This window comes from Arvicola amphibius, chromosome 3 (assembly GCF_903992535.2).
Source record: "Arvicola amphibius chromosome 3, mArvAmp1.2, whole genome shotgun sequence".
NCBI classification, from domain to species: domain Eukaryota; kingdom Metazoa; phylum Chordata; class Mammalia; order Rodentia; family Cricetidae; genus Arvicola; species Arvicola amphibius.
The window spans coordinates 93,914,507-93,937,348 of record NC_052049.1 but is presented as its reverse complement, the minus strand read 5'-3'; the positions used below and the strand labels follow the sequence as shown (position 1 = coordinate 93,937,348).

The window sequence follows — 22,842 nt, the reverse complement described above, 5'->3', positions numbered from 1 at the left end:
GCTAAAGATGGCTGGAAAGGAGGCTTTTCTTCAGTGGTGTAGCTGCTTCTAAGTTCCCCATGCTCCAGTAAGGAAATTCAAGTCCCTCGTTCACCAAGCTAGACTTGGGTCTTGTTGGTAGTGAGCACGCATTGTTCGTAGCTCTCCAGATGAAGCTGACAAGACAGGGGAGAAGACACAACTGCTCGGTGACAGGGACAGGTTCTCTGTCTTGGGTCACGTTCACTTGGCGTAGAAAAGATAATACACCCTTAGTCCATAGGAGATGGGGATGACCTAGAGAATGTAAGACTAAGATTTATGTTTTATTTTTATTACTTTACATACATGTTAAATGTGGAGTTGACATTGTGAGTGGGTTTTAGATCCAGAGAATCCTGGGTTTTAATCCATTTATTTACTTACTGGTTGAGTGACTGTCAGGAGCTGTGACATGGGCAATATAACCCCAGAGTCACTGGAACTGTCCTACGATGTGCCTAAAGCAAAAAGACCCTGGCTCAGGCTCAGAGAAGGGTGTTGTGAGATATTCTGGTCGTTTTCTGATGCTCCTGAAAATGACAATAATGTTTGCTCTGAATCAGAGAGTGGAACGAGCTACTAGCTGACCAAAACCAGTCACTGAAGGACTGAGGAGATAGAGACACAGGAAGTGATAGGGCAGGACTTAGACGGAGCCTTGACCTTTTTGAATCATGGAACAAGAGAGAGAGAGAAGGTTGCTTCTCTGACACCTCTGATCATTGAGATTCTTACCTCAATAAAAGCCCCAAGTTTTTATTGATAAAGAATAATTAGATAAATGCTTAATAAGAGGCCTCGGAGAAGTTCACTTATTCTTACTTGCCCTTCAACCCCTCCCACAGAGGCCCCTCCCCCGAGGATGCACTCAGGTTTAGCCTCCTGCACATCCTCAATCCACAATCGTTCCTTATGTCCATAGGGAACTGGTTCCCAGACTCTTCTTTCTCAAGCACAAAGTCCCAAGATACTCAAATCCCTTACACAGAATGGTACAGTATTTGCATATTGCCTTTGCACATCTCCTCACACGTTAAACCATCCAAACAATATGAAGACATCCAAAACAATGTAAATCCTATAAAATGTCTACCCTGTATCATTTAGGGAATGATGAAAAGGAACCATATTTGTGCAGCACAGACACAGTTTAAAGATATATTTTCCTCTGTGGTTGGTTGAATCTGTAGTGCAGAATCTGCTGATACAAAGGTCTGGGTCAGAATCAGCAGAGGAAAAGACATGTTGGAAAGTGGGAGGAAATGGGTGTTTCTGATAGGATTCATGTCCCACACTAAAGCTAAGTGGTCCTCCCAGGAAATCTGTTGAAGTATACATGAAGGAGAAGCTGGGAGGGAGGAGATAAGGGAATGACTGGCATGTCAAAGGTAGGGTCTCAGGTAGGGACATAAAGGGACAGGGTAGAAACAGGCATTTGCGAGTGGGTGGCCATGGCCCACAGGGAGGATCAGATTAAGAAGACAGAGCAAGGCAACCCATCCAAAACCCTCACTGCAGCCAGTCAGAATAATGTTTATTATTATTTTTTCAAAACAAAACTAAAAATCTTTGAGAAGTGCTTTCATCACAGTTAAAAGCTTCCTGGACCTTGTCGGCAGAACATGGCATCCTGGTGAGGCAGAAAAGAGAGCTGTGGCACTGCTTGTCAGCCTGAGCCATCGTCCCTTCTCCACTCTACCTCTGCTGCTTTTCTCATGCCGCCATGCAATGCAGCCGGCAGTGCCACCCCCGCCCCAAGCCAGAACTCAGCTGTCCAGCATCAAGACGCTGCCGTTCCAGCCAGCTTCGCCGTGGTGCCTGGCATAGCCAGCACCTGACAGGCTCCCCTCAGGAGAGGTTCTAAGGTGTTCACAAAGTAGGCAGTGGCCCAGGGACCAGACTAAGGGCCTCAGAATGATGACTCAGAGGCTCCATATCTTCTCACCCTGCAGTGCCAGCTCCTTCCTTTGCCCCCCCCCCCAGTCAGAGGGTGAAAGCGGTGATGTCATCATCGCTCGTGCTTGATGTTGGCCTCGCTTCGCTCTAAGGTGACTCCATTGCCATTCCTGGGGACGTCCTTCTTGCTCCAGTCCTTCTCCATATACAGCTCAGCGAGGACAGGACAGTGTTCAGAAGCTACTCCACCCCAGGACCAGTTATCTGGAATCCATGGGTTTGTGAGACCCTCTCTCACAACAGCCCAGTGACCTGGAGAGAGAAGAGACCAAGAATTAGGACAAGGGTGGATCAGCACTGCACCTCTGTAAGTCGGGGTGCCCTGGTGGCCTTCCTTGGTAAGCTGGCCTGCACAAACGAAAGCCAGGGCCAACTTTATCTTATTCTTCATTTAACATAGAAGATGACAGTTTTCTCGCATAGGCATTGAAGGCACTCGGAGACCAGGCCCCTTGTCCACTCAAACAGTATGCAGGAGGACCTACTCCTTGTTCACACCTGACACTAATATGGGCAACAAAACTAAGTGACTTTTTTTTACCATTATTTTTGTTAATATTTTAGCTTATTCCTAACATTTCTACGCATATATACAATGTGTCTTATTCATATCTACCCCACTCTCCCCAACCCCACCAGTCCCCCAAATACATCTCCCTCCCAACATCATGCCCTCTTTTTTGTATTATAAACTGAGTTGAATTAGTATTTTTAATTAATTTTTTTCAGTGCTAGGGATTAAACCTAGGACCTCCCATATACTAAGTAAGCACTCCTCTGCTAACGACAAATGAGTATTTGACAGAGCCAACTGAAGACTTGCTTCACAAAGCAAACAATCACCTAAGAGGGGCTGGGGGGGCAACTTCTTCCTACAGAAAGGATGGAAAAGAGAAACTTGGAGTAGTTACTGAGAACATAATGATACCTTTGAAGTAAAGATAGAAATACATGAGCTAGAATCATGTAAGAAAACAACACATGATTACAAAACAATTACAAGGCACTGTTGCAATTCTCTGTGATGCGTGACATCAGGGTTAATGTAAGATCTGAAGGGCCTAGGACCATAAGCTGACAGCTGTTGTGGGGGAACTTGTCCCTACACCTCAGCTTACACACCTTGAGGTGGGGTGGGAGCAGAGGAAAGGGTGGTTCAGATTCACTATTCCTGATATGCACACCTCCTACAAGAGTCCTCCAGGGAACCTAGTAGGCCCTGGCCTCCAAAGCACTTCTGTAACTACATCCTGACTCAGTACAGACAGCCAATGCCCACTGGAGCCCAGTAGGAAACCAGTGTCCAGAGAGGAGAAAGTGCAGGCCACAGGAGCTGGGCCCTGACTGTGCGGCATTGCGCATTCCAGTGGGACCCAGGAACTGCTTCTTTTCCTGTTTAAGTCCCTCACTGAGGTACAAGACGCCTCCACTGGAGTTCTGCAAAGTGGCAGAAGAGTCTGAGAAGGCCATGTTTGTCTGTCATCGAAGACCCCACAGCAGGTCAGGGGATGGTGCTCGGCATTCTGAGTCTCTGAAGGCCCTACGGCCCCTTCCATCTGCAGCAGCACCCTCTCACACTGAAGAACCTACCTTTCTTCCATATGTTAGCTGTCTCCCGGCTCTGGGGGGTCACAGTCTGAGGAAGGGTGGCATATCAACCATGCTCTGTTCCTGTGGAGCTCTGAGCCCTTCTCCCATCCTGCTGTGATACTATGTGTTCTGATTTGGTTCCTAAATGTTCCCTAAAGCTCATGTGTTGTGGACTTGGTCCCCAGACAATAGGAGTAGTGGGAGGTGGCAGGAGGTTGAGGGGTGGGGAAAATTAAGTCACTGGGTACATGACCTTTCAGGGACACTGGACTCGAACCCCTCCGTGGATTCTTCCCTTTCCTTGCTGGCTGCTTTAGGAGGTGATGAGGGGAGGGGACAGGTGAAAGAATGGCTCGAAGTCATGATTCCTGACACAGGTGCCTTCCACCAGTGCACACATATCTCAACCACGATGTGCTATCTCACCAGAGGCCTAAAAACAGCTGTGCCAGTTGACCATGGACTGAAGCCTTTGAGACTATGAGTCACCATAAACTTCCTTCCTTATACACTGGTTATCTTGGGTATATTTGTCACAGTGACAGAAACACTAACAGCGACATGTCTCCTCGCCCCTGAAAGTGTAGTATACCTCATTCCACAGCACGGCATTTGAATAGTGGATGGTGTTTACTGGATGACTAAGCATACTTATCGTCTAGGTAAGTTATCAGTTCATCTCTGAATCATGACCCTGATGGCCTTCAGAGGTGACCTCAGCTAGGTTTGCCTGTAAAGTGCTTACATGAACTAATGGTTACCTTTAAATTACTTATTGCTTGTCACTTGCCCTTCCCTCTTGGATGTGTCTCTGACCAAGCAATGACAGTCTTTCTTTTACCATAACCTTGTAAGTATCTGGGGAAGAGGGAAGACAGTATTGGTCACCTCAGATGCTTATAGGTCCACAGCCCACTAGTGAACAGAGACAGTATGGGGTGGCAGAATGTGGGGGACACTTTCCCTACCTGTGAACACTTTCTTTAAGCTTTTGCTGATCCAGATGTTGTCCACCGACTTGGAGCCTTGGGGATTCCTGGTGCTGATGTTGGTGAAGGTGTGAGCTGGGACCAAGTGGTGGAATTTTTCTCTCCTTAGGATATCGTAGTCACTGCTATCTGGCCCTTGGCCAAAATCCCCTAAAATAACAACATCCTTTTCTCCTGGGAATGGAAGAAAGAAAATCAACAGGTAAATAGCAGGTAGGAAGCAAAATCTAACAGTGGCCCTGGCCACTTGAGGAGACGGGGCCTCCCTGGCTTGGCCACTCAGGGTTGGGGCCACAGGTCTAGTTCTTATTCTCCTGGTATTTTTTGTGTATCCACTGATTTTAAGCATAGAACAATTTGAAAATGAGGGGAACACTCCACTGAGTCTCCAGGCCCTACACTTACAGTGGGAAAAGGGGAAAAGGCCTTGCTTAGATATCTAACAGAAGTTCAGCAAACCTTTACCAAGCACCTCCTCAGAGCCTTCCTATGTGGGAGTCAGGGATGAAGGAAACACAATACCTGCCCTCTAGGACCTCAGAGTCTAATAGAGAGACAGGGGAGACCGCCGGGAGCAGAGTGTAGGTTCAAAACCAGAAACAGGTACCAAGGGCATGTGGCACAAGGAGGGTACCCAGAGTGGCTTCTGCAGGTGACAGCTGGCTCTGGTCTTAGAGAATGCATAGACGCTGTCTAGACAATAAAGATGGGAGGAATGTATTTGGGAGCTGGGAGTAATGAAGCAGCCTAGTTTCTGGGGGTGTATGGTAAATCCGGGAGTTGCTGGATGCTTCCAGCATGAAGGTTTAAGAAGACAGATGTGGGCTAGCTCAGCAGCTAAAGCTGCCTGCTGTCAAGCCTCGTGACCTGAGTTTAATGTCCATTAGTCACATAGTGGAAGGACAGAACCCACTCCTGTAAGTTGTATTCTGACCTCCATGCAAGAGAGGCATATGGCTGCTACTCTCTGATTGGTAGGCATGTTTCCTCTACCTGGGGATCAGGTCAGAACAGTGAAAGAACGGGAAAAGGCTGGGTGTCTTCCCCCTCACTCAGTGAACAACTCAGGGCATCCACTGCCCAAGGCGATGCACGCAGTTTTTACTATCTTCCTGTTCTAGGCCGTTTCTTAGATTTTCCCCCAAAATTTACTGCTGCAAGTAATGATGAAGTGAGAAATTCACCCAAGCGTCTGTGTTCCTGCCTTCTGTTCTTAGTACAGAGGACCAGTTAAAAGTGTGATCACTGTTCATATTCCCGATGCTGCCGGCCTCATTGCCAGAGGCTGCTCCCACGTCAACCCCGCCATGTGCAGAACGTCTCTCTGCACGCCCATCCGCAGCAAGCATCATCGCTCAACCCATTTGGTCGGTCTTCTTTCTATGCACAGAAAAATAAGATGGGTCCCGTGGTCTCAAGGATGGAGTACCTACACACATTATTTAGAATTCTGCACAAGAATTTACTAATTCATCCAAGCATTTGTTTACATGAGCAGGAATGCCTGGTTATTTATGTTAAACCCTGAGTGATAATTCAGCACGGAGCATTTGTGTTTTCCTGCAGGGAGCTTTCAGTTTTTCTCCCCATGTTGTTTTTGGTTCAAGTGCATTCATTCTTTGTGACCTGCCAAAATGCTGCGGCCCCATAGTTAGCCACTTCTCCAAGGAACCCCACCTCCCTGACCCGAAGGTGTGTTCAAAACTAAGATCTGGTGCTGCGCAGACTCTTCTCCCCTCTGGTACTAATGACTCACTAGCTGATTACAGAAACTGCATACCTTAAAGAATAGTGACCCTCAGTCACATAGAGATGCATTTCAAACCTTGCTACAGTGACGATGATGTCAAGCAAATGTTCACCTACATCCCTGGTTTTAATTCTCTCTTTCTCTCCCTCTCGCTCTCCTCCCTCCCCTCCCCCTCTTAGCAGGGTCTTGCTGTGTAGTACAGAATGGACTGGAACTCATGATTATCCACAATTGGGATGATAAGCATGGACCACCGTTTCATTTCCTCTTTCTTTCTGTTTTACATACAGGAGATTGACTACAGTACGCTGTGGGCAAGGAGTCTATCTAGTCCTCTCTTTGCTTATTACTTTGAGACAAAGTAATAACAAAGTTGCCCAAGATGGCCTTGACCACCCTGTAATCCAGGCAGGCCTTGAATATGCATTGCCCTATCTCAGCTTCCCACACTGGCTAGCAGAGTGGCTTTGCAGATCAACTCTACAGAGTAGCATTTCAGTGAACACTGCTTCCTGTCCCTGTCCTAGAAGAAAGCAGCTGGGTGACTCTGGGCATTGCTACCTCTCAGCATTTCCTGATGGTTGCTGTTGGATGTGGAAGACCCAAATTCCCATGAATGCCTGGCATAGAATCTCCCAAGCAGCACGAGCCTCCTTCCTGCTCCCCTGAGCCACACTAGCAAGAATCTCAGAGAGAAGCAGCAGCAGCAATGACTTCCTTGTGTATAAGGGAGGGCTCCACAGAGAGAGGGCAGGGGCCGAGTGGAAGGGCTGTCTCTTTGAAGTATTTTAGACATTTCTCTCACAGTCTGCAGGAAATGGAATGATTATGAAGTATTTCCCACGTAATGTTTGTAGGAATTCAGAAAGAACAATGGCCACCAGCCAGGCTCTGCCAGATTCCCAGGGACAGGGCTGACCCTTGTGGGGAGTTCACTGTAGGGGGGTCACGGGCCATAGGTAATGAGGTTACTGATGTGCTCTGTGACAGGCACTTTAGAGAAAGCAATTGATAAACAAAATAGCATACCCAAGCCCTTCAGCAAATTCCTTCTCTTCGGTATGACTATGCAGTATTAATAATAGCTGAAGGGAAAGACGTCTAAAGTGAAATGACACAAAAGGCCAGCAGGGGGCACCTGTGTGCTGCAAATGACACCCTCCTCCAGCAGGATTCCATAGAAGTCTCTCCTGCTACTCCACTTCCTCACATGTAGATTGCATGCACAGTACAAATCTGGGTGAGCCCGGACTCTTTGGGGAAAGCAATGCCAGTTTCTAACAGTAAAACTAACTTGAGAGTATTGCTCATCACAATCCATACATGACCAGGGTCAATGAGCCCTTGGTGACCAGGGTTACCAAGCCCTCACTGACCACTTCTGGAGAGCAAATCATTTAAGTGCCACAGTTCCCAAGTGACAGGCGATGCCACCTTCTCCTCTTTGCAGGTAGAAAACTCAGACCCTGGAAACTGAATGATTTGCCCAAAGTCATGGAGGTGGCCCTCAAACCTAGAGTTTTTCACAAAGAGGAGGGAGGAAGAGGTCCAGGACTGCTGTTCATCCTAACACATGAAGAACTCAGACCAGGGCCTGCTGCACATGAGACAATGACCCAGTGCTGAACCGAGTGTGGTTGGGGGAAGACCTCTGAATAAAGGCAAAAGCTATACATGGACTGGGTAGGGAAACCCAGCATTGTGAGAACTGAGGCACACAATTCCATATAAATGAAGAAGGCTTTCAGTGGGGTGCGGACCTGAGAATCGGTGGGAAAATGCAGCTCAGCGAGCGGGAGGGAGGCTGGTGTCGGGGTCAGGCAGCCAGCTCTGTGTAGTTTCGCACATGAAAACAAAGGCTCTTTTTGAATGGGCAACATCCATATTTCTCAGAACTTGTTCTTCTGGCTAACTGTGTGTCAGAGGTGACAAGGCAGCAGCTTTGCTCCTGAGAATGTGCAGCCCCAGTAGCCCCAATTCTCCTCTTAATCGCATGCCTGGGCGGGCTCCCTAGTCACCATTCCCTGAGTTCCTAGGAGGGGAGAAAATGCCGGGCCAATTTCCCCAGAGATTCCTGATTTAGAAAGGGCCAGTAACAAGGAGTGAAACGGCTCTCCACTGAGGTGCACTCCTATCAGATGCCATGAGCAGGCACTCTGGGAGACCCTGTCCTCAAGGCCTATTAGCTTGAAAGCTAGTTCTGTGAAGGGACAAGCATAGAATCCCTGGTGCCAATTGGGATTCACATTCTAGACAAAGGCAGAAAGGCCTGGAGTTTGCAAATCAGCTGCTCTTTCTTTCTGTGGAAAGGCTTTATCTTCCTTTGAACAGAGAAACCCGAGCTCATCGATTTCCCTTGGCTGCAGGCTGGAGTACTTCCTGAATTTGCTGGGTCACCAGTTAACATTTAACTGGCATTAGTTACAAACAGGGACATGGGGGGTATGAGTCACTGTCCCTACCTGGATGTGTCAAAGCTGAGTCAGGCTGTGGGTCAATCAGTAGTCCCTTGGCAATGTGGAACCTGCTTGAAATTTTCTGACAAAGTCCTGAGTTTTCCCTGGAGCCAGGGGGCAAATCGGAAAAATTATGAACCAGCATCTTTCTTTCCTGCATCTCTGAGATAGAGACGAATAGAAATGTCTGCCGATATGCACAGTCTCAAGCCATCCGTGGAATAGGGGAGAGAGTAGCTGTGATCGCAGAGTTTCCCACACAACTACTTGTTGGATGGGGTGTCTCAGTTTGAACTGTTGTTCAACTGTTGTTTTTCAGCCTGAAGAGTCATCATCTAAGTAGAATACAATCAGAGCAGGTCCAGACTTAAAACATACACATGTACCTTCATATTCATAGTGCACAAAAGCGGAAGCAACAAAGACCTACCAACAGATGTATGCATAAAAAATAAAATAAACATGAACAGCAGACTATTATTTATTCACAAAAGGATGGAACATCTACTACACAATACAACACACTAATCTGTAAAATATAAGCTAAGAGAGAAAAGCCAGACTAAGGGAAAGAAAATATCATGTGATTCTCCTTATATGAAGCAGGCTGTCAAATTTGCACATACAAAAAGATAGTATCATCAGGATTCAGTGGGTCCAGTTTCTGAAGGAAAATGACCGTGTTCTGGAGATGGGAGGTGGTGACAGATGCACAATGGTGTGGGTGTGAATGTACTAAATGCCACTGAACGGCACACTTACCAATCATCGTAATGGCAAGTTTTATGTCTATTTTAAAATGCAGGTTATAACTGGACAGAAACATTTCTGTAGCTAAATATTTACTGAATCTCCCACTCTGATGGGACAAGTTGATGACAAGAAGTCTCGGAAGCTAGGAAAGCAGTCAAGACTCAAGAATACGGGAGGGATCTCAAGGTCTCCAGATGCGATTCTTTCACCTCCCCGCCTCCTTTTCCTTTTTCACAAGAGCTTGTGCCGATCTGCAGGTGGTGCCACCACAGGAGTAGACTAGAATGTGTTGTCATGGGGGGGGGGCTGTCACCACTTACACCTGCTCCCCCAGTTCTCTTTACCCAAGAGGCTGATGGACCACATTGCTGACAATTTGACACCCGCTGGAGAGGCCCTCAACACAAAGGTGGCTTACATAGAAAGGTCAGTCAGGATCCATGAGAGCAGGGAGTGTGTTTGCCCCTGAGTCCATGACTGCTGGCAAGTGTCTGGGCTAAGAGGCCAGAGAGATGTCTGGAAAGAGGCACCACTGCCTGCCCTGAAGAAGTGTTGCCCAGTCACAGAGAAAGAGAATCCCTACCTTTCAGAGTTTCCTGTAGGGTTAGTGCAAAGTTCAACAACCGGTGGCCATCGCCTTGATTCTTGCTTGAATTCTCAGCTCCTGGGAGGGCCAGGACTGTCAGCTGAAGGTTAACCAGGGTCAGGTCGTTATTTCCCACCTAGAGAGCAGGAAATGAAGTAAAAGGAAAAAAGCTTACTCATGTTTCTTTTATCTTTTACACCTGATTCACAAATAGCTCACGCACACAGTTGACAATGGTAAACAGAAGCAAAGCTAGCTCACACGCAGAGGAGGCAACCCGAGGTATTTTATTTTAAAGTCCTGTCCTCTAAAGCCCACCACTAACACCCTTCCAGCCTCCTACCTCTATTCCTTCAGATCTAAAAACCTTCGTATATCTGGAAGTGTTCTGGTTTTTTGTAAACCTTTTGAGCAATCGTATGCAAGAAAGGAGGTGTCTCTAGCATCTAAATGTTACAGATCCAAGGCTGTTATCCACAAGACTAGCCTGAAGTTCCCCCACCCAGTGCTCGTGGTTCCTTTGGAACCAACTGTGTGCTAACATCCACTGTAACCTGATTTCCTCTGTGAAAACCAAAGTTCACCAATTCTGGGCAGACTGGGCCCCAAGGTGGCTCTTGTGGTCTTAAAGTGTGTCCATATAAGGGCAGTTTATCTTCTGGGTGATCGTGACATTGCTCAGCTGCTCTGGGTTTAGCAATTCTGCCATTGCAATTGCCATGGCAACAAACACTAAACACTTCTAAGAAAGAATGAGTATAGGGGCCCCAAGAAGTGCAGAGGGCCGGTCTTGTCTTGTAGATACGCCCCCTGTTCACCATCATTATACCCAGGACTTACAGATCTACAACTGCTATTGCCGCTGTCAGAGAAACACCTTAAGACTTGGCCTGGAACACACTGCCTGGGAGGATAAGCTCTCTGTGTCCCGCACCATTGGTCTTTCCGAAGTCAAGGGCTGGGCTGGGTGACTGCTTCAGATGACTTGAAGCCGTCACTCCTGATGTCTGTTAATATATTTTTTATTAGCTTTTTAAAAATACTTTGCTGGGGGCCGGGCGGTGGTGGCGCACGCCTTTAATCCCAGCACTCGGGAGGCAGAGGCAGGCGGATCTCTGTGAGTTCGAGGCCAGCCTGGTCTAGTTCCAGGACAGGCTCTAAAAAAGCTGCAGAGAAACCCTGTCTCGAAAAACCAAAAAAAAAAAAAAAAATACTTTGCTGGAGCTGGAGAAATGGCTCAGGGGTTAGGAGTAATGGCTGCTCTTCCAGAGGACTCAAGTTCAATTCCCAGCACCCATGTGGCAGTTCACAATTGTCTGTAACTCCAGTTCCGGGAGATCTGACACCTTCACACAGACATACATACAGGCCAAAGCCCAATGTACATGAAATAAAGTTAAAAATAACTCAATTAATTAAAAAATAAAGTAGTTTGCCTTTTCATGTTAACTTAAAAGCAGTGTTTTACAAGCTGTTTTTGTGAGGTGCAGGGCACAGTAGCTCACTCTGTATACCAGCACTTGGGAAGCTGAGGGGGCAGGACTGGGAGGTCACTATGCAGGCCACACAGGGAAATTCTTTCTCAAAAAATATTAAGAGTACCAAAAAATATACCAGCTTGCCTTTTAGCTACATGAGATAGTTGTAGACCAGGGTCAGAACAATTAGCACTTAAGTACGGTGTTAGGTTTAAAGACACTCCTGGCCAACTCATGTATCAGAACCAAGGTGCCATGTGTGCAGACAGAACCTGGTCGATACAGCAGGAAGAGGGATGGAAGGAGCCACTGAGTACCACAACAGACACATCTGCATGTGAGCATACACCAATCCCATATCCTCTGCAGCTACAAATGTGAGAGATGACGCTTGGGTGTATACACGCCACAGGCTGTCCCCAAGCCCCACCCCCCGATAGAGCTAAATGGTGCTGAGCTTAGGGGTAAGTTCCAGAGTTGCTAGGGAGCAAGGGAAAGAAAGACTCTTAATGCCTAATAGAGAACGGGCTTCCTGGGCTCTAGCTGGGCTCTAGCAAAGGATCAAGCTGTCTGACTTGGAATTCACAGTTAAGTAGTGATGAGGTTCATTGCCTCTGTAGTGACCTCTGGCTTCCTCTCCCGTGTGTTGTCCAGCATCAAAGCATGTTGCTATTCAGAACTCTCCCCAGAGGCATGCAGGTCACAGCAGGATGGCACTCAGATCCACCTGCCTAGCTGTTCCCAGACACGGCTGACATGGCTCCTTCACGGGCAAGGATATAGACGGGAGATGCCAGTGACAGGGGTCCGTAAGCCCAGAACTCCTTCTAAGCTCTCAATGGGTCCCTCCTTTCTATCACCTAACCAATGAGACCTGAGGGGCAGCTGAAAAGGTGGGGCTCCTTAGAACAGCACCACTGTACACACTAACTAGTACCAGGCAGGTAGGACTGGATCGCTGCCCACACTAACTAGTACCAGGCAGGTAGCACACACTGCACACACTTCTAAAAATGGCCTGGACGCTATCCCAGAAGGGCAAAGCTTGGGAATGCCTGATCTTAAGAAAGGTGATTCTGTTGTACATTATGTTTGGGAACAGCAATATGAATTAGTTTTCCACTTTTCTTCCTTCTCTTCTGTCTGTCAATCCGTCTGTCTGCCTGTCTGTCTTTCTGCTGTCTGTCTATTAATCTATCTACCTGTTTGTGAGGAGTTTTATTACACTGCCTAGAATGGTCTTGAACTCCTGCTGAGACAAGGGTGTACCATTCCTCCCAGGTGACTGTCTTCCTTCTTGTCATAGCTAGATTTTTCTGGGGTTAAAAGTCCCTCAAAAATCCCTTCACTCCTGTCCTGTAGAAGGTCCCCTACTGGGGGATCCTCCAGAATAGGCACTGATCCTCCTCTAAGAGTAAACAAATCAAGAGAGAAGATGTGACTTCTCTGGGTCCCAGTGTCACATAGACTTCCCCTTTAAAAGGGACTGGATTTCTGAAATGGCAGAACCAAGTACCTTGAATCTTGCGAGGAATGGGCTCGGACCCACAGCCTTCCCATGACCGTTGCTTGGTGAGCTCTCCTGCCCGGGGATGTCCCTCAGTTCCACACCAGCTGCTGTGTCCCACAGGAATCCAGAGTAGCAGGGGCCCTGCAGTGTAGATGGAAACAGGGTCTTGGTACAAGGTTCCCAATTCCAAGAGCCACACAGCAGAGGGAAGAGCGGAGGGGCCAGACACACAGCAGCAGGCTCTGCTTCTCAAGGTCACTCACACAGGATGTTACCACAGGGCACCCAGCACCCACGCCCATGCAGTTTTACTTATGGCCAAGGCTGCCCGTCTCCTTCCTCTATGGCAGGAGGTAAGGGGAGTATAGGACAGGCCCAGAATCACTTTTCAAACCCTCATATGCCACAAGGCAACAGCTCACATCTCCATTTGGCAAATAAGGCCACTGCTGCCCAGAGAGATTGAGTAACTTCCCTAAAGCCCCACAGCATAAGTGCCAATGTGAGGGTTCAAAGATAAGACCCTGAGGGGCAGCTATTGCTTCTTGATAAGTCACTGCTTACAGAAATGGTGCCCAGAACCCTGTCATTTCTCACTCGGTGTTTGCCGGACTAACAGAAGTCAGTGCTAATGGTGCTAGTGACTTGAAACTGAACAAGGGCCCTCTGCAGATAGATGGGCAGGGATGCACACAGGTCTGAAGCCTGGTTCGGAGGCCCTGATGAGGAGGTGCAGTGGGCACAGTTCTGGGCCACCTTCTGGCTCTAGGAATCAGAGAAGTAGCTTTCATGCTGCCTACTTCTTCCCCTGTCTCTGGGAGCTTGCAGAACAAGAAAAGCTTCAGTCTGTTTACTCCAGCTGAGCCACTGCTGGTCACCAGGGCATTCCTAAGAGTCTGATACCAGGGACAGATCAGCAGGCCACCAGGCCAGCAGCACGTGTCACTGCTCCTCTTTGTTGAAGTAACCCTGGCCACCTCTGAACAGCTGCTGTCACACATACAACTTCAACTCAGATCCCAGACGGACATCTGGCAGGCACCCCTGAACAGGTGTGTTCAGGACAGAAGTGGAGGGGCACACGAATGTGAGCCTTTTATGCTGTGCAGGATCCCCTTGCCCACCACTAAAGCAGGCACTAGTCTAAGCATGGTCACACCTTGGTCTCGGTCCAGCTGTGTCCAGGAACCGTGGGACCCAGGCAAGCCCCTCAGGGTGTCTAAGGCTCATGAAGACAGGGAGAAAGAAGCCACTGTGGTGGGCTCTGGAGTTGAGGCTGTTGTTCTGTTTAATTTTCTCTGAGGAGACGTTCCAGAGGAAGCTTCCTTAGGCATCACACTCACGCCTTCTGCCTTAAAACTACCCCAGCCCCCAGCCCCACAATCCTCCAGGATATGGGAGAAGGGGGTGTCCTGAGACAATTCCTTTTTGAAGCATTCCTCAGGCCCGATTAACACACGTCCAGCTTCTCTGGACCTTTCTCTACATGTCTTCCTTCTGACCCTCTCCCAGGCACCAGTCCCAAATATGATCTAGGTCATATTATGCGAGGGTGGACACAGCCATAGAAAAACACTTATGCCAGAGATAGCTCACTGGACTCAGGACAGATTGCCCCTTCAAATCACAGGGACCTGCTTTTCTTCCCACATCTCTCTGCTTTCTCATTGGAAAGTGGCCCTCCAGTTGGTACCTGGATATGACTCCAGGGCTCTGAGTCACAACAGCTGGCCAGCATATAAACTATAGATGGCCATGGATATATGATGTTTGACTCACATTGTGTTGAAAATTAATTCTTGGATCTATGCATTTTCAAAATTAAGCAAACCACACATGGCATTAATCTGGGTGACTCTGACCCACTGAACTCATAATACTCCATGATAACAGGTGGCCAGGCCTAGACATAGCTGCAGCCCAGGTCTGTGCTCTGGTACTGAAGCACCCCAGCACTCCCTATCGTCCCCTATACTGGGACTGTCCTGTTAGCTAAGGAAAGGGCTACAGATGACATGGCACAGATGGCACAAGTAAGGCCAAGAGCCCTCAGTGACCATACTCTGATGGCCTTGGCTCCCCTCCTAAAGCAACGTGAACTGACTTGTTCCACTAAATGGCTGTAACTTGGTAAAAGAAGCTGTGGTATCCAGCAGTTCTTGAAAGAGAGGTAACAGATAGGGCTGGTCTGCTAGTCTGTTTTTCTCACACATACACAAATAACCCCTCATGAATGGTTTGTTGAATAAGTGAATAAAGATAAATGGACTCTAAGAGTCACATGATTTTTTTACACACTGATATTCATGTGAAATGCTTAAATAAAAAAAAAAAATCAATGTAGCGTTGCTTTTTGTGTGGACTAAAAGGAAGGGCCCTGGGCTACGTTCTGAAAACCAAATGCATCCTGCATGATGAGTTCCCTTCAGCACACTGTGAACTCACTGTCCACTGTGAGGATGTTTCCACTCCTAAACAGCAAGCCCAGGGAAAGGAGCTACACACAGTTTTCAGTGGTCACTGAAAAGAGGAGAGGCTTGCAGTCAATATGAATAAATGGACAGATAACTTTAATCCAGCCTACACTGATAATTTAAGTGCCCAAATTACAAGTATCCATCATGTAAATACATACATTCATAATGTTGTAGCTGAAGAGGTATATTAGAACCTTAAAAACATCTGCATTTGTACAAAAATCATAAAGATGTTTTTCAACATAAGTAATTATAAGAAATATTCTTAAAAATACAAGAACCTAGGTTAGGGAAATGGCTCAGTCAGTATAGTTCCTGTTACCCAAGCACAGGGACCTGAGTTCAGAACCCAGAACCCACCTAAAAAGCTGGACGCAGTGGCCTGTGCCTGTAACCCCAGTGTTGGGGGAGAAGGCAGAGACAGTGGACCCCTGAAGCTCACTGACTACCCAATATGAATCTGTGAGCTGCCAGTTCGTTGAGAGATCTTGTCTCAAGAAAATGAAAGGCAGAGAGCAATGGAGGAAGACACTGGTTGGCAACCTCTACCTTCACTCCCCCAAAATATAAATTGCCTTTGATTTGTGAAAAATATTGTGTTACACAATACACAGGGCAGTTGTGCAAGGCAGGTACCTTCTGGAGCTGACTCGAAGGTTTCTCAGCAATAACAGACCGCCAGCATCCTCGGGACCCCTTCCACTTTCGGATGTTGGGCAGGATCGGCTGGTTTAGCTCTGTACAGAACTGCAAAGACAGAACACAGGTCAGTGTGTCTGTGTTCCTGGACATGGCATCCTTAGAAACTAGTCACAGATGATTCTGAGACAACACAACAGTTAAAGAACCCCATGAAAAAGTGTTCTTGACTCACATTTTTCCCTGTGTGTGCATGTGTGTGTGGTGTATGCACAGGTATGTGAGAGAGAGTACACACATCCATGCATATTCGTGAGGAATCTAAAGGATGGCATCTGGTCTTATTCCTTTGAGATAGGGTCTCTCATCGAGCTCTGAGCTAGGCTGGCAACCAGCAAGCCTCAGCAATCCTCCTGCCTCTGTCCTGGACAGTGCTGGCTTACAGGCACACACACAGTCACGGCCACCGTTTTGTGTGGATGCTGATCTGAACTCAAGTCTTCATGCTTGCACAACAAGTATCCCTACCCACTGAGCCATTGCTCCAGCCCAGTTCTTGGCTTCTTCTGAGTCCCACATACTTCTGCTCTTCTGAGCTGCTCTTTATCAGGCCTATCTAGTTCCATAGTGCCAGCTTAAACCACAGTCTTGAAGACGCCAAAATCTTTATCTCTGGTTCAAAATTATCTCCTAGAGTTTTCTGTTATTGCTGATAATGCTGCATTTTGAGATATGTCTTACTATATAGCCAAGGCTGGCCTGAAGCTTATCACCCTCCTGCCTCTGCCTCTGAGTGCTGGGATTATAGGTAAGTGGTATCACGCCCGACCCTGCCTGAGCTCCAAGTCGCTAACTTTAGCCTCTTTCACATTCACACAGAATCCTTGAGTGCTGCCTAAGCATCTACTTTCTCTTGTCCCGAAGGACCTTCTCCCCCTCCTAGGCCTGTGTCTCACTAGGTTCTTTGCATTCCTTTCCTAAGGGCTCCATTTACTCCTTATCATCCCTTGTCAGCACCTCTCCCCAAGCCCAGGAATTCTGCTGTCACCTGGGTCTCTTGCTTTCCAGTCCCACTGTTGGGGCCCCTTTCAAGTCCTACTCTCCCTCATGGAGACACTGCATAGCTTCTGAGCCTGTTTTGCCCATCTCAACCCACCCACCAGAGACCGTGGAGCACACCAAGGCCCCACCCTATGGTTCTTCTGTATGATCTGAGGAACAGCAGCATCGCCATGACCTAGAAATTAATAGAAATTCTCTGACCATGTAGTAGGCCTGCTGGATCACAGCCTCCTGAGTGGGACCCAATGATCCACCTTGTAGCCATAAAATTGGGTAATTTGATTTGAGAAGAGCTCTGGCTGCCTCAGTTGGCCTAAACACCGACCCTGGAGGCTACAGGGCTGTAGACAGCCCCCAGAGAGCACACGGGCTGGAGAAATTCCTTTCACGCCCTCTGGACAGCACACAGTCACACAACTGATGGCCAAGAGGCAGACTGGGAAGTTCTGATGAGGCACAAGCAAGGACTCGGTCCATCACTTCACAGGAAGTGCTACAGAGAAAATAAACCAGGTGGTGGGTGGTAACGGGGGAAGTTGGCTTAGGAGTTGTTTTTATAGTCATCTAAATGCCTGTGTTTCCCCAACAGTGGATGCTGTCAGGACCGTGTCTGCACCTTTATAAACCCTTCCCAGCACAGAAGCCCATTTGCTAATGAGTAGAATATATAAGTGGACACTAATCTTCAAATCCATGCCAGACAAACAGAATTCTCCTGGAAGTTCCTACCTCGGTAACTGTCTCCATTTTAACCGGGCATTTGGCAAACAGGTGTATTTCTGCGTTGCTGTGTGTCTGGGAAGTATCTACCCAGGGGTTTTGTCACCAGAAGCTCTCATTGGTTTTACCATCAACACCTCCTGCTGCACAGCAGTGGAGGACAGTACTATTCTTAGCTACTAGGGAGGAGAGATGGGGCAAATCCTCTTGGCAAAAACCCATCCTCTGTCGGTGTGGTGTAATTGTATACATGACAGGTTTTCAAGTCACCTGAGAGACAAACTTCTGGGCGCATGTTTTGGAACTTCAAGAGGAGATTAATTGATGTGGGAAGATCCACCCTAAATGTAAGTGGCACCATTCACTGGCCCGGGGTCCTAGACTAAATTCAAAAGGAAAATGCAAGCTGAGCACCAACGTTTATCACTCTGATTCCTAAGTGCTGATGAACATGACCAGCTGCTGCCATGCCCTCCCTGCCATGATGTGTGCAAGGAACACGGTGAAGCACAAGCTGGGGAGGAGAGGAAGGAACCCCTCTGGGATGGATGACAGAATAGATGCTTACATAGAACTGGATAACCTTACATGGCTGTTATTCATGAGGGACTCATCGGTACAACTCAGGCCAGGCATGGTATGGTGGCACATACCTGTAATCCCAGCACTCAGGGGCAGAAGGACAGTGATTTTCAGGCTAACCTATGCTATACGGCAACTGTTTACCCTCAAACTGTGAGCCAAATGCAAGCCTTCCTTCTTTAAGTTGCTTCTATCAGGTAATATCACAGTAATGAGACAGGTAACTATTTCGGCTGGGAAATGAAATGGTCCTAAAAATGCAGTTGTGATCTATGGAGAGATAATACATTTCTGTGAGTTCATATTTAAGACTCTGTTATTCATTGGTAAACTCTAGAAGCCCAAAGAAGGCATCATTACTGTGAGCCACCTTAACTTAAAACATGTGAAGCCTGGCCCGTGCCATCCTCTTTCAGCCCACACAGCCCGTTATCCCTTGCTCTGCCCTCGTCCACATCTCTATGCCACTGAAGACAAACAGAACCCGAAGAAACTGAGGAGAGAGGCGGATGACTTCCTAATTTTCAGGACCAGAGTTAAATAAGAGGTAGGAGGTTCGTCTGTTTCTCAGACTGGAAAGGAGAACTCTCTGTCTATAAAGAGAGACGACTGAACTTACAGTTCACAGCTAACCCACACAGCAGGACTCCTCTCAGGTCCTTGCTGATCAAAGTGAGGTCCACACACCAGCAGCGTGATCCTCAGCAGTTCCCCGAGATGTGCTGTTCCCAGGATGAGCTGTGAGCTGGGGAAGCTGTAGCACACCTGCCTTCCTCCTGGCCTCACTCTGGCAGGGGCTCACACAGCCCACAGCTGTTCATGAGCAAAGTGCCCAGACCCCGCGGCTTTCAGTCCACGTGGCTTTCAGTCCACGATGACACAGCTGGCAAGCGGTCTTAGAGGGAGGGTCTAGAAATGTATCTTCTCTGCTGCATCCCTTGCCTGACAGGAGGGTCGGGGTGTATCAAGGTTAGAGGGGCTGGGGCCAGGCCCTCTCTACAGTGTCCTTAGATCCCAGCAATGTCAACAGAAAGTAAAATCATCTTCAGAAAGTGTGTTGAACATGAAGACTGGAGTTCTTTTTAGTTACAAAGAACAATTTTCTATAATGTGCAGAAAAATGGGCATAACTGGACCTGATTGTATTAAGTGAATTAAGTTTGTTTCAGGAAGACACCTGCCACTTTTTTTTCTCATTTTTGGCTTTCAATTTTTGCAGACATGTAAAATAATTTATGTACATATGATATTAAAGTAGAACCAAAACTATCTAGGGGAGTAACTAACAGGAAGGGAAAGGCATGGGTACAGAACAAGAATATACCCAAAGGACATAATATATTCATACAAAAATCTATTAATGTAACCCAGGGTCACGTATAATGAATATACATCAATGGGACTGAAAAGCATCTTGTTAAGTACTCTCAACCTGGACTGTGCCTAAAACTGTTTAAGTCTGCTGATTCTTAAATATTTTGCTTCACCCAACCAACCAAAAAGAAAAAAAAAATAGCTCCATGAGTTACAACTGGGTCACCAAGACAGAAAGGCCAAAATGGCAGGAAAGGCAGAAATGTGTGCATTACACAAAAAATGCTGTCCCTGCAATTCTGATTTTTTTCAGTCCTAATACCAATACACCACCCTCCTTCATATCTCAAACTCTGATGTCTAAATGATTATCAACCTAAATCAGAACTGAGCTGGCTCCTGCTCATTTGTAAACTAACTATTTAGCATTATTATGGGGGCAGGGTGGGGTATGCCAGGGCACACGTGTGGAGGTTCAGAAGACAACTACATGGAGTTGAAGCGCTTTCATCTTTACCTATCTACGTTCAGGTCTCTCTCCAGGCTTATACCATCACTTCCTCCTCTTGTCCTTAATAGAGTTAATTAATAAACCCTGATGATTCTAATTGACTGACTCTGGGCTTAAGCCAAGGTTGAAGGTTGTGACAAATTTCTCCATGCAAGTCTCACGTTTGAGAAGCTCAGACAAGCTTGCCAGCTGCTACTTCTGTTACTCACTGTCTGGGAGGATGGCTTTCATTCTTGAAAACAAAAACCACTTTAGCTTTTCAACCCCACACCTTGAAAGTGTCTGAGTGTGGCTCTCTCTGCAGCTGGTCCATGAGCTCACAATAGAACATCTGAGGGAGCCAGCAAGACACACAGCAGGCATGCAGAGGTGCTTGTTATGAGTATGTCAACGGGGTTCTGCCCTCTACTCTCTCCCAGCATGAGTTCCAGGGATGACCAGGGACAGAACTTGATTCTCTAGCATCAGCCCAAAAGGGAAAAATCATTTTTAACATTTGCTCCACGCCAGTGACCAGAAAGATGATCAGTGCTATGGTGTAGATACAAAATGTCCCCCCAAGCCTATGCATCAAAGCATGGGTCTACCCCATGCCCCGAAGGTGGCTCTATGGCGAGGGGGTAGAATCTTCAAATGGAGCTGACAGAAGAATATTAGGTTTCTGGGGTCATGTTTCTGAAAAGATATTGGCATTATGGCCCCTTCTCCCTGTTGTTGCTTCTTGGCTCCCAGGAGGTGAGTAGCTTCCTCCTCCACTATCAGGTTCTACCTTGCATAGGCCCAAAGGCCACATGGCCAACTGATTGTGGAATGAAATGCCTAAAACTATGAGCCGAAATATTTGTCACTGTCACCAAAAATTAATATAACCAATCATGAAGAAATGATGGGAATTAACTTGATCACCACTCCACCGTAGGTCTTGGCAATAGGAGGTCTCCAAGTCAAACATCTTAATGGCAATCTACAAGACGCCCTGGGCACTGACGTGGGGGAAATGTCAAGGTAAAAGACTACTGTGGTTGCAACCTCAGTGCTAGCTGCTTGCTGGGTCTGCCCTGGACTAGCTGAGTGTTTATCTCTGCAATTACCTTAGGGCCCTAAAACTTGAAACAACTGCTTTTGCTCATGAACCTTTGTACTTTTTTCTTTACTTTGACCTCTTCTACTTTCTAAAAAGAATATCCTTTAATTTGATTGGCCATGAAAGAGAAAGAGAAATGACAACAGTCTTCTAACCTTCTAGGTTTTAAGCTTCCTTTTCTAATCAAGTTGGAGAAAACCCTGGCTCTGTTTATAAAGATGTTGCGAATGGTGAGCACACAGTTAATGGGAGGCAGGTATTCTAAAGCCAAAACCTCATGGCTATTTCATCCTGCTTCCTGGAAGGATGGGGAGGGTCAGCTCCAGGATGAAACCTCGGGATCAGATTTCCAGATGAATTTATTTCTCTGGATTGGGATTTCATTTGCTTTCCTCATTTTGGATGTGACTTCCCTTCAACAATGAGTTTACCATATGATGAGAGCGATTTCCTCTGTGTTTTCAGTGAGGCCACTGAAAATCCAATCTCTTTCAGTGGATGCAGTAGGTGGAGTGCTTTCTCCTTATAAAGATATATTGCCACTGCAAAGAGAAGACACCCAATCTCAGCTCATGTAAGGTCAACGGAGTTGACTTTCATCTGAATATGATACATGGCAAAAAAAACAAAAAAACAACGCTTGTCGAAATCTTAGCGGGGAGTAAGGGCTTATCCTTATCAGAATGTTTCGAGTACAGGACATGACATATTAGAAACCAGTAGCCCTCACGTGGTAGGCAAAAGGAATGAATGTCCAAGGTGTACAAAAAGCATCAGCCTGTTACATAAGAAAACTAAGCAAACACTAATTACATTAAGTATAAACTAAATAGCAACCATGTTTGACCTTCTAAACACAACAAACCTATTGTAAAGTTTCTCTAAATTATCAAGACTTTGTAAGGCCATACTACTGCCTGTGAGACAGAAAGAGTCTTCCTTTCCTCGGTTCTACTGGGAGCTAAATCTTGGTGATAGGCAGCCTTAACAGCCCTGCCACATGTCTCAGGCAGAATGCAAGCAGCACAGTCAGACAGCAAAGCAAAGAGCATCTCTACCTCTCCCTTTCCCAAAACCTTTATAGAAGAAAGACGACTCCCTGGACTATATTGTTTAAGGATGCACACTGTGTTCCTACACAGCTGAACTGCAGCTATCTTGGCTCAAATGCAAACAGGAGTGCTGGGCTCCACGGCCTCTCTGAAACCCACACACAGCACTGCCTGCAGGATCTGTGCCCAAAGACTCTGGGACCTGTAGAGAAAGTAGAGGAATCCATCAGTCCCCGCTACTTCGAGGCCCAGGGAGCAACTGTTTTTTTCCAATAGCAGAGAAAGAACCCAGGAAGAAGATGATGGCACTGT

General features: G+C 47.0%; 1 protein-coding gene across 2 annotated transcripts in view; it reads right to left on the bottom strand.

Moving 5' to 3' along the window:
* Positions 1–1,534: 1,534 nt before the first annotated feature.
* Positions 1,535–22,842, bottom strand: part of Eepd1 (endonuclease/exonuclease/phosphatase family domain containing 1) — a 108,092-nt gene continuing 86,784 nt past the window's right edge. For both annotated transcript variants that reach the window (XM_038323479.1, XM_038323478.1), the window contains exons 4-8: positions 16,203–16,313; positions 13,096–13,230; positions 10,099–10,237; positions 4,536–4,730; positions 1,535–2,229 (exon numbers count right to left, since the gene is read on the bottom strand). In XM_038323479.1, coding sequence (XP_038179407.1) covers positions 2,030–2,229; positions 4,536–4,730; positions 10,099–10,237; positions 13,096–13,230; positions 16,203–16,313 — 780 coding nt within the window. In that variant the 3' untranslated portion in view covers positions 1,535–2,029. The remainder of the gene's footprint in view (positions 2,230–4,535; positions 4,731–10,098; positions 10,238–13,095; positions 13,231–16,202; positions 16,314–22,842) is intronic.